The sequence below is a fragment of the Paramisgurnus dabryanus genome, chromosome 11, assembly GCF_030506205.2.
Source record: "Paramisgurnus dabryanus chromosome 11, PD_genome_1.1, whole genome shotgun sequence".
NCBI lineage: Eukaryota > Metazoa > Chordata > Actinopteri > Cypriniformes > Cobitidae > Paramisgurnus > Paramisgurnus dabryanus.
The window spans coordinates 32,538,127-32,554,698 of NC_133347.1; the positions used below are offsets into that span (position 1 = coordinate 32,538,127).

Sequence of the window (16,572 nt, forward strand, 5' to 3'; positions counted from 1 at the left end):
TCAATACAGCAGGGGACTATTTTTGGGCCACTGCGTAATATCACTACGCCTGCGGCAGCCATGTTACGGCAGCAAAGTCCTAGCTATATCGGCCTAGAAAATTTACTTTTTAACTACAAAAGAGTCAAGTTTTAAATAGGAAAAATATCAAAACTCTTTGGTTATTTTTAAGTGTGATGCTAATGGTCTAATCAGATTCAATGGATTATGCTAAGCTATGCTAAAAGTGGTACCGCCAGACCTGGAAATTGGCTGTATGGATTCAAAAACAGTTTAAACAAATGTTTAACTCTAGGGGAGCTGGAAAATGAGCATACTTTCCAAAAAAGTGGAGTGTCCCTTCAAAGGGGACATATCATTAAAATCTGACTTTTTCCATGTTTAAGTGTTATAATTGGGTCCCTAGTGCTTCTATTAACCTAGAAAATGTGAAAAATAACAACCCAGTAACTTAGTTTTGGTAAATCATTCTCTGCAAGGATGTGAAAAATTGCTCATTGAAATTTGGCTCCCGTTATGATGTCAGAAGGGGATAATACCGCACCTTAATCTGTGCTATACAACTGCCATTTAGTGCAGAGATCAGCTCATTTGCATTTTAAAGGCAGATTTTTGCACACACATACAAAGCGGTAATTTTAGCATTAAAAATGTTATTATTTTAACAATTTTGAGCTTTTAAAACTTCACAGATGTACTTTGGGGACACCAAAGATTTATTCGACATCTGAAAAAAAGTTGTGAAATGTCCCCTGTAATATTAAACATTGAAATAGTGAGCTCAAATTCATTGCATTTTCCTTTTCTCTTATAATTGACAGCACATGACTATTGGCTGTTTCTAAACTATAAAAAGGGCTTTTTTCAGTTTATACCGTTTATTAGCTGATAAATGGGTGCATCTCTACTTGTAACAGGTATTGTCAGTTGGATGTAGACTATGATAAATGAACAGATGCATTGACTGGTCTGACCAAAGTCCAGTAATGCTTGTGATTTTTGAATGTAAGATTTGGCAAGTTGAGTATTTTTCACAAACAATAAGTGCATTTTATGTACACAATATTATATAATGTAACACTTTATTGTTGTTGTTTTTAAAAAGCTGCATGGCATAAAAACAAAAAGTTATACAGTCGTCACATAAGATGCAGACGGCAAGTAAAACGGACCGAACGCTGACAGTATTTAATGCCTGATGAACACAGGACAGATGAACACAGTAAACAAAACTAAAATGAGAAACTTTGAGCAGTGAATACTCATGTACTGGTTTATCATGAAGATCTGGGTATCAATGTTAATGATCCCATCATCAAACTGGCAATGAAAAGTAAATCAAACAACATACATACAGTCAAACTGTGTTGCATTAAATTAAATAATAAAACGTCAAAGTCTCATCAACAGATTAATGTTTCTTTATAGAGATTCATCACATGAACCATAGACATTAAGTGTGAAAAACCTTTTGTCTTTATCTGATCAAAGTCATTTACATACGTTTTGCATGAAAAGAGTGCTTAAACACAAATACTTTGGTCTTTGGTTATCTAATGCAAGCATGTTGAACTGATTAATGCCTGAGTGAATGGTCATTCTTAAGGTTATTTCTAAAGATCAACGGCTGTGTTTTCAAAATGAGATGATTTGTAATTTATGTGCAGATTATAAACTAGATGTGTGTTTATCATCAATAATCTCATTGTTAAATCACGTGGAGCTGTACTGGAGTTAACCACTGACTGTAGTGCTACACAATGAAGAATACATTAATGTGGTTACGTAGTACTTGAATTATAGCACAATACATTAAATATCTGCATAAAAATTGAATATTCTGGGAATACAATATAAATATATATAAACTTGTAAAATAGATATAGTAATCTTTCAGCAAAGCTAGAATATATATGCCAGGTTTGTTTTTAATGTGTTGTTTTTCTAGGACTGGAGGGAAGACTGGACGTCACCTGAATGAAGAACAAACAAAACATTATGTTAAAGTTACAGAAATACATCAGATTACAGAAGTGTACAGGTGGTTGGGTTTGATTCATGGTAACAACATAAAGACGTTCAGCATCTTTTAGTTAAGTGAAACAGATAAATGTGAACACTTACATCCCCTTGTGTCTTTAAGTAGTTCATATGGGCATACAGTAGCACAGCAATGTCATTGTGGGACGCGTCCAGAGCGATTGAGAGGGCATTACTGCCATCCTACAGGAAACAATCAATTTACCCATAATGAATGATATTCAGAATAACTCATTTCTTATTTGTCCGTCTGATCAAATAATGAGACTCAAACACTCTCTCTCCTATCTATTGTGAAGGCCTTCAATGCTGATGTCTTTCTTCTGTATTGTGTGTACGTTGAAAATATTTCTTTCATTATTATATCATGTATATGAGACTCACATTATCCACAACAGAGATATCACAGGACGGTTGCGCCAGTAGCAGCGAGACGACCTCGACCCGTCCGTGTTCGCTGGCACACATAAGAGCGGTTGAACCTTCATCATCTTGTACGTTCACATTGGCACCACAGTCAATGAGAGATCGCACCATCTCCAGACGCCCGTGACTTACTGCCAACATCAGAGCCGTCTGACCCGCCTAACAACACAAACCAGACCATAAAACAAACAATTATAAAAAGCACTCGTGACATTTTCATTAATAAACCATATAAGCTCTATATAAAGTGATATTAATTCATCATAGTATTGTAATGTATGTAATAAAGAATGAAAAAAAAAAAAAAATCCTATGTTGTTGTTTTGAGAGATTTCTGTTGTGACTGATGTCATGCCAATACCTCATAATAATTTCTCATACCAATATCTGGAGAAAATTTACTAAACTTTGTTGTGCTATGAAAAAATTGTGCATATTATTGAATATGTATTAGGATTATTAAGCTCTGTTTAAAAACTGGAATTTTTGTATAAAACATATAAAAAAATAAAAAAGCACCCAATATTAGCATCAGTAAATGTGATTGTGCTGGCAAATGAAGTCGAAATGAGCAAATTTTTAAAAATACGTTATTGATATGACATTCTCTATTTAAAAAAAAACTCCAAACCGATATATGGTTTGTTGAAATCTTAACAAAACATCAGAGTTACACCTGTTTGAAGTTGACCAGAGTCAGCAAAAATCAATTTCAGAGAAATCAAGTTAAAGTTTTTGAAGGTTCAAAAACAAAATTACCACATCTATACCTTAAAATCACTAATAGATTTAACACACAAAGTCAAAAACTGTTTGATTGACATTGAGACAGACAGCTTTAAGATTTATTGTATAATGCAAAGGATCTTATATAATGTTACACATCAGATATTTTTCCCCAACGGTTAACCAAACATTCACTTTAGACATAACAGATTAGATCTGTGTGAATTCTTGTCAAAACATTATTTTTAAAAATGTAGTTCTGTCTATGTGTACAAATATCAGGGTTGCACGCTCGCACGTCTGTGCATGAATCTGATCTGTCAGTGAGCGCGAGGAAGATTGTTTTCAAGTCTTGTCACTCTTAATAACTCTTTTAAAGGAGTCATAGCGTGAAAATCTGACTTTTTCCATTTTTAAGTTCTATAATTGGGTCCCCAGAGCTTTTAGTTTTGGTAAAGCATTCTCTGCAAGCATGTGAAAAAATAGTTCATTGAAATTTCACCCGTTTTGTGACATAGGTAGCAAACCTTATGATAAAAATACTGCCCCTTAATCTGCACTATCCAACCACGGCACTGCCATTTAGGTCAGAGATCAGCTCATTTGCATTTTAAAGGACACACCCAAAAATGTCACATTAGGGTTATTTTAAGTTGCAATTTTAACATGTAATAATAAATTATCTATGGGGTATTTTGAGCTAAAATTTCACATATGTACTCTGAAGATTAATTTGTTTCAAGCAAGTCCACCAACCAATATGTCAGAGGTGCATGTGGATGGAGGCGCATCTTTGTATTAGATTAAGAATTTTGGATGGTACACCTCTCAGAAACTTACAAATAAAGATCATTTTAGATGTTTAATGACTATTTTAGAGCATTGAGATTACTAGACAAGGGCTTAATGTGCTTATATTTATAAAAACCTCATTTTCAACCAAAATCGTCATTTATACTTTCTTTCACCTCTAGCTCAAAATTAGACGGTGCACATTCAGACTCAATTTGCCAGCACGGGTCACATATATGTTTATTTATTGACACTTGTTAAGTTTGTTAAATCACACAATTCTGCTCATACGTTTGGCTCATTTATCTGATTCAACTCTTTACAATAGAAACATGTCGAAGAAATCAAACATATGAATGGTACACAGAGAGTTAATCTGAACAACTCACCTGACTGGCTTTAGCATTGACGTTACCCATGCGGAAGAGTTTGTGGACCACGGACATGTCATTCTCCTCTTTCACCGCTGATAGAGCTGCCAGCATTACCGCCGTATATCCGGCTTTATTCGGCTGATCCACCTTACATACACCTGCGCATTAACACACAAGACTCATATCACTCTTAATAGGGGACATATCATAAAACTTTTGCTAAAATTGGGTCCCCAGTGCTTCTATCAACCTAGAAAATGTGAAAAAGATCAACCCAGTAACTTAGTGGGTAAACCATTCTCTGAAAGCATATAAAAAATAGGTCATTGAAATTTGGTTCCCCTTGTGATGTCAGAAGGGGACCTTATTTAAATAATACCACCCCTTAATCTGCACTAATCGGCACTGCCAAAAATAATTGACAGCACAACTGAGATTCAATTTCAACAAACCGGCATTATGGCGAACAGTGTTTGCATTTCATCTGCTCATTTGCATAAAAAAAATTAAAAGGACACCCAAAAACAGCATCGCAAGTGGCAATGACATGCTATAATAAATGATCTATATGGCACTTGGAGCTAAAACTTCACATTTGTACTCTGCGTACACCAAAGATTTATTTGACATCTTAAATATATCTCATAATATTTATTTTTTTGTTTTGACCACTTCTCTCTGTACACTTCTGATCAGTTTAATCATAAGTTAATCAACCTGTGTCGAGCAGCAGATCCACTACAGTAAAGTTGGAATGAGAGACGCTGTAGTGTAAAGCTGTGTTGCCGTTGCCGTCAGTCATGTTCACGACGTGCTCCAGTAGTACAGATGAAATCTCAGAGAAAGCCATCAGATAATTTGACACGCGGGTCGGCTGAGCGGTCTTTGCGCTGGATACTCTGAACCACTCCAGCTGAACTGTGTGTGTACTGGACAACTTTTAAAACACACACAAATATCTGATTATTCATCTTTCTAATAGACGTAACATCTGTTAAACGTGTCTGTTCTTACCACTTCTTTACTCTTCAGTGTTTTTGATCCATCATTCAGGTGATTCTTTAAAATCAGACACGCCTCACGCATCCTGGCACTTAACTCAAACCTGTAAGATAACATTCATAAAGTTACATTGAGACTCTTTTCCCGCCAGCGTTTAAAAAAAGTTGCCAGCCAGAGGCAGCACTTTTTTATGATTTTCACAAAGTTTAATGCCTTACAGAAAATCTTCTATACATATGTAAACATACAATCTACAGTATCAAAGAAAGAACAAAAAACAAACAAAAAGTTTCATCCTATCTAATATATCAGATTCAGAACAATAATCAAAACATACACAAAAGTTTTTCCTGTTTTTGAATCAGTGGATGCTTTAGTGTTTTATAAGTTGGGTGAGAGCGACACCTAGTTTTGACAGCGAATTATTAATTTACCGTAAAAACTCGTCAGTGAAGCGTCATTGGCAGGGAAGCGTTTTCTCTTAATTGACGAGATAACCCGTCAATGGCGGGGAAAGAGTTAAGTGTCACTTTTGTGTTCAAAAACTTTTAAGGGCCACTGTTTGTACTACAAGGTATCTACATGTACTTACTTTTCCTTCACCTCCTCTGTCTGATGCTTCGCATCTTCAGGCTTGGTTGCTTTTTCAGTATTTTCATCACTGTCAGTTTCATTCACATTTATATTCATCTCTTCATCAGATGTGTCTTGTAAAGCTGCCTCCTCTTCTTCTCCACTGCTCTCTGAACAAACTCCAGCCTCACTGTCATCAGATGAACTCTCTTCATCATCATCTTCACTAGAACTTGACTCATAGCTGAAAACATTCAGAGGATCACACATGAGTGAGAATTATGGTGCTTTTCTAGCTGATTATAAGCATCATACACAAAGCTATGTAACATTTACAACTATTAATGTAAAGCTGGAAGACTTTTTCAGGGATTCAAAGTGCTTTATTAAAGAATCAACTCACCTCCCATTTAAAATACCAACAAACGTCAAGCTCTTTTTGCCACTGCTTGAACCTGCAGTAACACCAGTCCCATCTTTCCTCTTCATGATAGACTTCAGAGGACCTGCAACTTCATTCAAGAACCGTTACTTTAAAAAAAAAGCTCTTCATCAGTAGATAACCTTGAGTCCACTGTGAAGACTTCTAAACATTGCTCACCCTCTGTAGAAGAAGTCTGTTCTTCAGTCTCTTGTATATCACCCAGGCATTCCCACTGGATACCAGTGCTTACCAGTGACACGCAAGTTTCCACAGGATCTGTTTGCACATTTTGGTCTTGTTTCATCTGTGCCAGGTACTCCAGATCAGTCGCATCTGGAAACCCTACCCCCACAGATGTTTGGGAACAAACCACAGGGCACGTTTCCATTTGGGCATCGATTGTCTCTGGTTTTACAAGAGTGTCTTTGTCAGACATCTTCTTGGATGTCCTCTTAATTTCCTCAGCCCTTAATGTTTCAAAGTCTTGGCTGACTTGAGATAGTCGTGTCTCAAGAACCTGCATGGACTCCTGTTGAAGTGTGATAGTATGTTGAAGCGTCTCGATTTCTCGTTCTGCCTCACTTTGTAACCCAAGAAATGACTCTACGACCCATACTTCCACATCTTCTGTACTCACTCCGACCTGAACTCCCTCATCGCGCACCTCACCAGCCTCAGTTTCGACTGCTGCGTGAGAGAGGTCAACTGAAGCTTCGACAGCAGCATCCTTCAGCATCTGTTGATAGCAGACTTTCACTGCCTGAAGTGGAATATTGTCACCTACTGCTATGGATCGTTTTTCTTCCCCTTTAAATTCTTTTTTCCCACTCTGTGATGTTGAAACTGGACCTGGTTCCACTTCTGACTCACTGGATACTTTCAATTTGAGCGTGGCATCAAGCTCTTCTGCTTTTTTCTGAAGTTCCAGGGTCAGCCTTTCCTTTTCAGCACGCAACGCCATCACCTCTCTTTCTAAGGCCGGTATTCCTTTCACACGCTCCTCCATCTCTCTCAGCCGCCTGAGGGCCGAGGCCATCTGTTCTCGCACGGTGTGAAGCTGCCCGGGAGTAAGTGAAGATGTTCCTGAGCTGGAGGCTGGAGTGCTCCTTCCAGACGTTTGTGGACTAGCCTTGGTCCAGCTGCTGGAAAGGGATATCTGTTGCAAGCGGCCATCCTGAGAGAGTTGAGAGGAGGCCGATGAAGAGTCACTTGTGGATCCAGCAACTTTGGGATTGACTTTGGAAAGGTCTGGGAAATTAAAACTTACTCCATTGGAAAAGCGGCTTTGCTCCTGTTGTAGCCGAAGGCTGGTTTCGAGAAGTGTCCGCTCTACCCGAGGGTTACGCGGTGGAGGTGGCGGTGGCACTTTGGAGCAAGTGTGTAGACTGGGAGCAATCACCGGTGATGGGGACAGCGGTTGTGATTTACTGGGTGATGTGATCGGACTCTGGAGGACCGCTGGGTTAGGATGGTTACTCTCACTAGTGGTTGAGGAAAGTGACTCGGTGGAAGTCCATCCGCTGGTTCGGCCACCAATACCTGCATTCCTCTGATTCCCACGGTCACCCCGCGATCCTCTCCGAGGATTGACATTAGACCTACGAACGCTGTGTCCGCTCTCAATTTCTTCTACGTACTTGAGAAAATCGAGGTCAAGGTGGAATCCATAGGGTGTCTGTACGGAATATGAATTACCTTGATCTGTTTCTTCCTCAGCCGAGCAATGAAAAGGGGCACTCAGATCTGTAAAGTAAACATAACAGGTGTGTTCATATACTGAAACACTTGCTCTCTCTCCTGACAACAGAACCACTACTGTACTTACTTGGCAGTTTGGAGGGTACGTGCACAGATTGGGTCATTTTACGGAGCCGTCTAATGCCCCTTGAGAAGATAAGTCAGCACACCTACAAAAAAGACAAATCTGTCAAACAAACATGAGACTTCCCAAAAAGCAATAGCTATCATTTCAACGTCTATGTTAACTATATACCCAATCTTTGTCTGACTACTTGAATTTGGTTACGTGCCATTTTGCCATAAGAACTTAGCGACAGATATATCCCATCGTGTAAGCAAAGTCAACAGTGATTACAAGGTGCTTGCTTTCATTCATTTATTTATTTATTTATGAGTTAAGGTTAGATTTGATATCCATTCAATTTTCACTGACAGCCCAAATTTTGCCTTGTTTTAGTCTAGACATCTAGGCTGTGTTTGGACAGCTTTAAACGCAAAAATGCTTGCTGGGTTATGACACCATTCTCTTGCAATTTATGGCATCTGTGCAGATTTTGAAGATTGACTTATAGACCCCTTAATCGCCTACGTCACTGAGACGTCACAGCTCTAGCTGGAGGCAAAACATAAGGAAGAACTCTTAGCAGGCACGCTAAAAGTTTAAGGTTTTGACTTTAAAATGTCGTCTTCTTTTGTTTTTGGCTGCCAGAATAGATGGAACAGCACTTTTAATTCAAAACTAAAGTTTTACCGGATCCTTCACAGAAATCAAAAAGACAATGCAATACCGCGTACAGACTGGACAGAGTGTAGATGTCTGGGAACTCCACCCTAGACAGCCCTGTCAAGTCTTCATGCCACTCCCGTGACCATATGGCATACGGGTCAGGCAGCCTGCTTTTATCCGTGAGAGTTCATTTACAAATAGCAGTCATGGTGAGTGTACATATTTGGACAGTTCCGAACCTTCGTCTTCATCCATGTTTAATAAATCCCTCCTAAAACGTGCTAGCTTAAGCTTGTCAAGATTGCGTCCGCACCTCTTTTTGCTTCCAGCTAAGCCCCGCCCACCTGGAGACGTTGCAATGTTTACAAACTTTTAAGGGGTCTATTGTTTACTGTTTAAAGTCCAAAATAAAACAATGCAAAACCCGATTAACACAATGAAAGTATCCACAATGCAATTGTTCTCAAACAGTGCCAGGGGGTTGCAAGTTTTAAGACATTTTATAAAGTACATTAATTTATCATAAATGCTGTGTAAGTAAACCTCCGAAAAATAAGGCTACTAACCAACAGCACTACATCGTATAATTGAATATGTCTTGTATAGTTAAAATTCTAAGTTTGAGATTGGTTTACATCATGGAATCTTGGTGGTCTTTGGTGGGGGGCACGAAGGGATGCATGTGTTTGGGTGTTTGTGCATGCCGAAAAGTATGAGAACCACTTCCATAATAAACACAGTCAAAATCCATTTATACATGACATTTAGGTCAGGAGGGCACACTTGGAAAACACTGAACAAAGCAGTTTATGGAAATATGTTAAAGACAGAGGAGGAAAGCATGTCGGATATAACTGTTTTCCCAGCGCCACCGGCACATTCCAGAAGACAAGTCCTGTTTCACAGAGGTTTTTGTTTTTTTAACAACATGTTTATTAACCTTTTTGTGAGTTACAAGTAAGAATGCTGAAACAGAAATAACATCCATTTGTTTTGAAAGAGAATGACATATTCACACTTCAAAACATTCAAACTAAAATCAATTGGATAATGTATACACAATAATATGATAAATATGAGACCAAATGATAGGGGGGTGCTAAGTTAAAATTAAGGGTTTTTGCATTTCACTAGTTCCAGTAATTCTGTATCAGCCGACATGACCATAAACAGTCAGAGTACCGATTTCAGTTTTACACTTAAGACAAGAGATATTAATGGCATGCCTACGATTAGGAGATATGTGTAATGGATGTATTATCTTCAGCTGTAATGCTTGTGTATGATTACAAACTGATATTGATTTAGCATTTTCCCATCCTTTATCCCAAACCTCCTCATCAATTGAAAGTAAAATCTCCCACTCCCATACTTTCCAGACCTTCTGCATGTCTAGGACAGTGTGATCATATAAGTAATAATTAAAGGTGTTTAAAAATGCATTTGTCAATAGAAGAAGTTTTGAAATGATCCTTTAATGTTGTACTGTTTTGGATATAATGGAAGGAAATCTGATTTTGGAAGTTTGTATTTATCCCTAATTTGTTGAAAAGACATTAAGATAGTATCAGTATGTTTCACACATGCAGTGACTAGGCTCGGACATGTCACATCAACACAAAGACTGCACAACGGAAAAAACAGAAGTGCTACGCTGCTTTAAATAGAACATCATGTCTTATTAAAAACACCCCGCATGCCTTCTGATCACATTTAACAGGGGAAAGCAGTTCGGCTGATTCAGCTAAATAACATGCCATGTGCATACAAATTCTTCAATGTGTTTCGCATCGACTGCGGCTGTGCAAGCAGCTGACCAGGATTTTCGTTTCCAAATCTTTGGACCTGAGCGTATCGAGATTTTGAGTTTGCAGGATTTCCCCGTTCATCCAGCTGTTCACTCGCACACATCACAGTGTTTGCCTGCTGGTGAGAGCTTAATTACAGAGCACAGGAGGAAAAACACATTCCTGTCCACCTCCTGCGCCTCTTAACCAACATCACACAAACATACCAGACTCACCAAAACAAAAGCAGTTTCAGTACCAGTCAAAAGATAAGACTGCTGAATATTGCATTTTCCCCACACATTATTTGCTCATTGTTCATTATGATCGTCTCGAGATGTTGTCGAAGCAGTGTGCCTGGCTTCACCATCTGCTCCGAAGCAGCCATTTTATATAGTTCACGTATTCAGTTCTGGTCCAGAACATAAGATCTTTGTGAATAACATTCAGTATGTTGAACAGAGCAGGGAACAAATCATCTTCTGTGCTGTTGTGTGAATGGGAGTCATGTTTTAAAAGTGACCTCATGGATCTCCCTCCCATTTCCCTGCAGAGGAAGCAGAAGGTCTCCGTTCACATTATGTGTTAGGCGAACTCTGACACGTCTTTTTTAAGAAACGGGCATTTCACCAGTGGCCCGTCCCGTATAAAAGCTTTTCCGTGCCTGCCTGACGCCGGCCTGAAAGTACTTTGGAGAGTTTGGGTGCAAGTTCACGATTTAAGGAACAGCTCATCTCTCCCTAAAAAGGCACGTTTTTCTTTATTTTGTGGATCGCAAAATGAGACATTCAGCAGATCATCCCAGCATGTAGTCTTTTGGATATTTAAAGGAAATTGGATGAACTGATGAAATGTAAAACCCGAATCGTTCCTGCATGCATTAACTATTCTCAGTGTTGTGTTGTAAGTCGTTTTGAAGAGATTTGACAAAGCATCATACAGGTTTGAAAGGACAGCATTGACTGTAAGTTAAGTGTATTTCAGTATAGTGTTATGGACACAGCTGCTCTTTCCTGACGGGAAGCGCCGGCTCTGATAAAACACTGGAGTAGCAATTGTTCAACAGGACACTGAGGGACACAAACACAGCAGAAACTCTTTCCTCAAAACACAGGCAAAAAATAAACTATTTCCATGATACTAAAGTCACAACTTAAAATGGCAGTTCAACTGCAGTTGGTTTGTTTTGATTTAAAACAAAATAAAATAATAACATGATAACATGATAATAAACATGTTTTGACAAAAATGTTAAAAACGGAGTTATGTCGTTTTGCAACGAAACTCTTCAAATGAAAATTGTTTTATCAGTTTATTATTTCACTTTCAATATGGGACTTTTTTAAATGTTGAACTTCCTCAAGATTTGTAAATAGCATTGATTAACTGGGTTACATTTTGACTAGTCTCTCGGATGACACAAACACACACAGTCTGTTCACTGACCGTCTGCAGCATGTTGTCCACATAACCGACTGAAATCACCAGTTTGTATTTGACTTTAGCAGTCGGTGTGTTAATGTTGATTTCAGTAGGTGTAAAAGAAGCAGACAGAGGTCATGTGCTGATAAAAACCATCAGCATCCTGCTATTGTTTCCAAAAGTGTCTCAGAGAAAAAAACCCTCATCCTGTTAACCGCTGCTGATTCTCAATGCACCGCTGGATTCATTCACTCAGATTCACTGACTGAGATTTGTACATTTTGTGTTTTAAATCAGTAATATGTCAAATATAATTGTGTTATATTAATAAGGTTAGTTACATAAGATATATGCTGAATGGTCAGTTTAACCCTTGCAAAATCAGGAAAAATAACATTTCTTTGTTTGGTAAGTTTTAATCTATAAGAGACACTCAGTTTTAGTATTAACTATGATCAAACAGTGGATGTATTGTAAGTGCTGTAAGTCAGTCGTTACATTTTATTATACCAGTGTCACTTTAACCACAAAATCCTGAAACCAATGCTTTTCCAACCAAATCCCAAAAACACATGGCTAATTCAAAAACCAGTGGCTAGATTTCAGCACCTTTGACTGGTGGTACGCTGACCCAGAGGTGCACAACACAACCAAATTTACAAAGCAAACCAAACAACACACTGAGTTAAAGTACAACAGAATCACACCACAGCCAAATTAAAACATAATACAGTGGAAATTCCCAAATGATATGGGACAAACTTTCCCCACATATGTTTCCACCAGGAAATGAACTGCTGTCAGTTGGAGTGTTGGGGGTTTATGGTTGTTTAACAAAGCACTTAAAAGCTCAAAATCAAATAGCCATAACATGTGAAAATGTAACGCTGGCAAATATTCCCACAAGAATCAAAAGAGTTAAAGAAACAATTGAATTATCGAGTTTTATTTCCAAATCACCATTCACTCCCATTTAACTTCTCCATCACATCAATCTCTAGCTACATTCATTTTCATCAATAAAATAAATTGCTCATCAGTGGTTGACAAAAACGATCAGACACATGAGTGTTTGTGATGGGTAAACTGCTTTAACATTTTTGGTTCTCTCTGGTTTGTAAACAGTTGAGTATTATCCACATGCCAGCAGATAATGTGATTTAAACACTCTGCTGTGAACACTACCACCTTTATTTGTCTGTAAACAACTTAAACCAAACATCTGCAATGTCTGCTTGACAAAGAACCGTTATCAGTCAAGAGAAAGTCAAACGGATATCAAATTAAAGATGAAAGTTCTTCATATGTTAAATAGTTTAGCAGGACTGTACTAAAGAGAGGAGATATTGTGTGTTTTTTACAGTGCATGAAGATGGGTGGGAGACCCAGACAGAGAAGGACCTGTAAATAACATCATGAGACCTGAAACATGTGATGCTTCAGTGTCTCACATGCAAGTTCAATTATCAAATAAAAGAGATCTTATTAAACAACCACAATATAGCGTTGTTGTTACGTGAAAGCATTATCTACTGAGATCAATCGTTTTGAGACAGTTTTACTAGTATTGTCATCTTTATATTTGTCATTGGTGCTTGATTTACTTACAATTATTTGTAATTAATGTTTGGATATCAGTAATGCGCAACGACTTTGAGTATGCAGTGCGTTTTACAAAAAAGGACTTAACACTTTTAAAAAGTGTCAACTTCGCACCTTCTTTGATTAATATGTTATGTTTATTTTATTTGAATGTTTAATGTTTGCAACCCTCTGGGTATTTTAGCATAAACATATCATGTACATAACAATCATGTAGGCTACATAAACAACATAATGAATAGATAGAAATAAATACCATTGCTGAATAGAAACACAGGGTTGCAGATTTAGCCTGAAATAAAGCTGTCAGTCAAATAATGATTTATTATATATGTACACTGTAAAAAATACTTTGCTGCCTTAAAGATTTTTGTTGAATCAACTCGGATTTACAAGTCATTTCAACTTACTATTATTTATCTTGACAAGAGATCAGTTGTTGTAACTTATAAAATTAAGTTGACTTTTCTCAACTATATTTTATAAGTTGTGACAACTCATCTCTGTTGCATGACAAAATATTTTTAAGGCAGCAAAGTATTTTTTACAGTGTATATGATTTATTATGTTTGTCTATTATATAACCTAAGTTAAAGAGTAAAAAACTATAGGCTAGTATTTTTTTTCTGCAGTCATGCCTTGTCATTGGGCAGTATATGAAGTTTGGTCATTTCTGAGTGTTACATTGTTATGATGTTTCATTGATGTAACGGTGGTAACTAACAGGGTGGAGACTCAAATGCGACATTCCGCTACATGTTGCGCTTTTTTGTAATCATGTTATAAAAATAAAAAAAATTGCTGCATAAAAAGAAAGTATTTTTTCAAAAGAATCCTAAAATTCATATGAACACACGCACGTCAATAATCTTAATTTAGATTTATTCGAGTGTGAATTCATATGAGTTTATTTTTTTATTTTTTGGAGGGATCTGAAATGATTTTTTCTAAAAGACGAATACGCCGCAAAGAAATTAAAATGTTGTGGAAGTGAAATCGCATATCTCTGAAAACAGCGATACAACAATTTACCTTAAACATCAAACTTAGAAGTGAGATTTAAGACTCTACCGACAATAAAGATGATGTTTAATCAAAATATTAAAGCCCCATAAAGTATAAGAAACATAAAGCAAGAACTGATGAAGTTTGTCTTACCTTTCGGGCTGATGTTTGTTTACAGTGTTTCTGCGGTGTAATAATACTGATGATGATGATGATGATAATCCAGGTATGTTGCAGTAGTTTCTAGATGTGTTTGTAGTTTCATTGAATAGACTGTTGTAAGTCTTGAGATCATACAACTCCTCCTGCAGCTCCTCTAGTCTCTGCTCGAGTCTGCTGGCCTCGTGTTCAGTGGGTGGTCCTGCTTTATTCCCACCCATGTGTCGTCATGTTGAAGCCTAAAAACACATATCCAATGTCCAAACGGGAAGTCCCGAGAAGCCCAAACTCACACCCTATATCAGTGCTTCTCAAACTGGGGGCCAGGGACCCCGGTTTTATGACATTTTATAAAATAAATTAATTTATCATAAATTCTGTGTAATTAAATTTCAGTTTCGTTTTGTTTAAATCAAATATTAAATTTTGGAAGGTTTTATGTCAGAAATTTTCTTTGGGGGGCACAAAGGATCCCCTTTTATACAAGGGGGGCCGCATGCCGAAAAAGTTTGAGAACCTCTGCCCTATACAACAGGTAGCTACATTACACAGACATTAGATAGATTATTATGATTATTATGTATACCATTTATTTAGACATTAACATTGTACATTATGTAATTTAATCCAATTAAAATAATTTGATATAATAAAAGAATATTTAATAAAGCTTGCAATTATCTATATTACAAATATAGGAGTTTATATTTGATACAGTTATAATGTATTTCTATATCTAATACCTAATATTTTAGATATCTTACAACATTCAAATCAATGTTTATATGGGTAAAATTGTGTAAATGTTTCACTGGAATGGCCATGTGAATGGAAGGAATAGAAAAGAGGAGTCTGTTTTAACCAGACTGAGGTTTGACCATACAGGGTTTAATAAAACATTGTTTTTGTTAGGTAAACGTAAATCAGATGAATGTCTGGAATGTAAAATCACAGAAAATGCAGAAAATTGTGCATTGCTGAAAATATAGCGAATAAAGGATTATATATTTAAGGGGACATTTTCTTTGGTGTCCCCAGATGTGAAGTTCTAGCTCAAAATAAAAAAATATGCTGTTTTGGGTGTGTCCTTAAATGCAAATGAGCTGATGAAATGCAAACTTAATTGTGCTGTCAATTATTCTCTCTCTCTCTCTCTCTCTCTCTCTCTCTCTCTCTCTCTCTCTCTCTCTCTCTCCAATAAATGGCAATGGTGTGGTTGGATAATGCAGATTAAGGGCTGGTATTATCCCCTTCTGACATCACAAGGGGAGAATTTCAATTACCTAATTTTTTTTACTTGCGTGCAGAGAATAGTTTACCAAAACTAAGCTACTGGGTTGATCTTTTTCACATTTTCTAGGTTGATAGAAGCCAGGGGCGTCAGTTTGTGTTGAAAAGTGGTGGGGACAAAAGATCAGATGAAAAAACATTACAGCAGGACAGAAAAATATTGAATAACGGCGCATCAAAAATGGGCATAGCGTAGGCCGGTCATCAACACAAAAATACTCAGCATAAATCCCTCAACAATGTCGACTGCACATGTAACAGTCCACCAGCTCAACTGAACAGCGCCAATACACTATACTGTAGAAAACAGCAGCATGTTAAGTCAATGATTACAATGAAATTCATAACATATGTAAAAGAAAACACACTATAAGCATACAACGCAACATATGTGACCCTGGACCACAAAAAACAAGTCGTACACTGCAAAAAATTATTTTCAAGAAAAAAAATTCTTAGTATTTTTATTTATTTTCTTATGTC

At 37.2% G+C, this 16,572-nt stretch overlaps 1 protein-coding gene across 2 annotated transcripts; it reads right to left on the reverse strand.

The window, feature by feature from the left end:
• Window positions 1–1,065: 1,065 nt before the first annotated feature.
• kank3 (KN motif and ankyrin repeat domains 3) lies at window positions 1,066–14,981 on the reverse strand. Of its 2 annotated transcripts, none has more exons than XM_065247816.2 (11): window positions 14,794–14,981; window positions 8,183–8,264; window positions 6,535–8,100; window positions 6,337–6,439; window positions 5,953–6,177; window positions 5,373–5,463; window positions 5,076–5,295; window positions 4,374–4,516; window positions 2,425–2,625; window positions 2,125–2,223; window positions 1,066–1,973 (listed from the first exon to the last, which is right to left on the reverse strand). In XM_065247816.2, the coding sequence occupies exons 2-11, from the start codon at window positions 8,217–8,219 to the stop codon at window positions 1,929–1,931; spliced, it is 2,730 nt and encodes a 909-aa protein (XP_065103888.1). In that variant the 5' UTR covers window positions 8,220–8,264; window positions 14,794–14,981; the 3' UTR covers window positions 1,066–1,928. The 2 variants fall into 2 exon arrangements, with proteins under 2 accessions (XP_065103888.1, XP_065103887.1); XM_065247815.2 differs by having other exon boundaries at window positions 6,337–6,445.
• Between the last annotated feature and the right edge of the window lie 1,591 nt (window positions 14,982–16,572).

What these genes read in the sequence shown, in the direction of transcription:
- kank3 (XM_065247815.2), bottom strand. Translation starts at nt 8,219, where the DNA reads ATGACCCAATCTGTGCACGTACCCTCCAAACTGCCAA. An exon ending in CACTGAAGAGTAAAGAAGTG is followed by an intron (nt 5,296 to 5,372) that starts GTAAGAACAGAC and finishes GTGTTTTAAAAG; the next exon opens with TTGTCCAGTACACACACAGT. An exon ending in ACTTAAAGACACAAGGGGAT is followed by an intron (nt 1,974 to 2,124) that starts GTAAGTGTTCAC and finishes TTCTTCATTCAG; the next exon opens with GTGACGTCCAGTCTTCCCTC.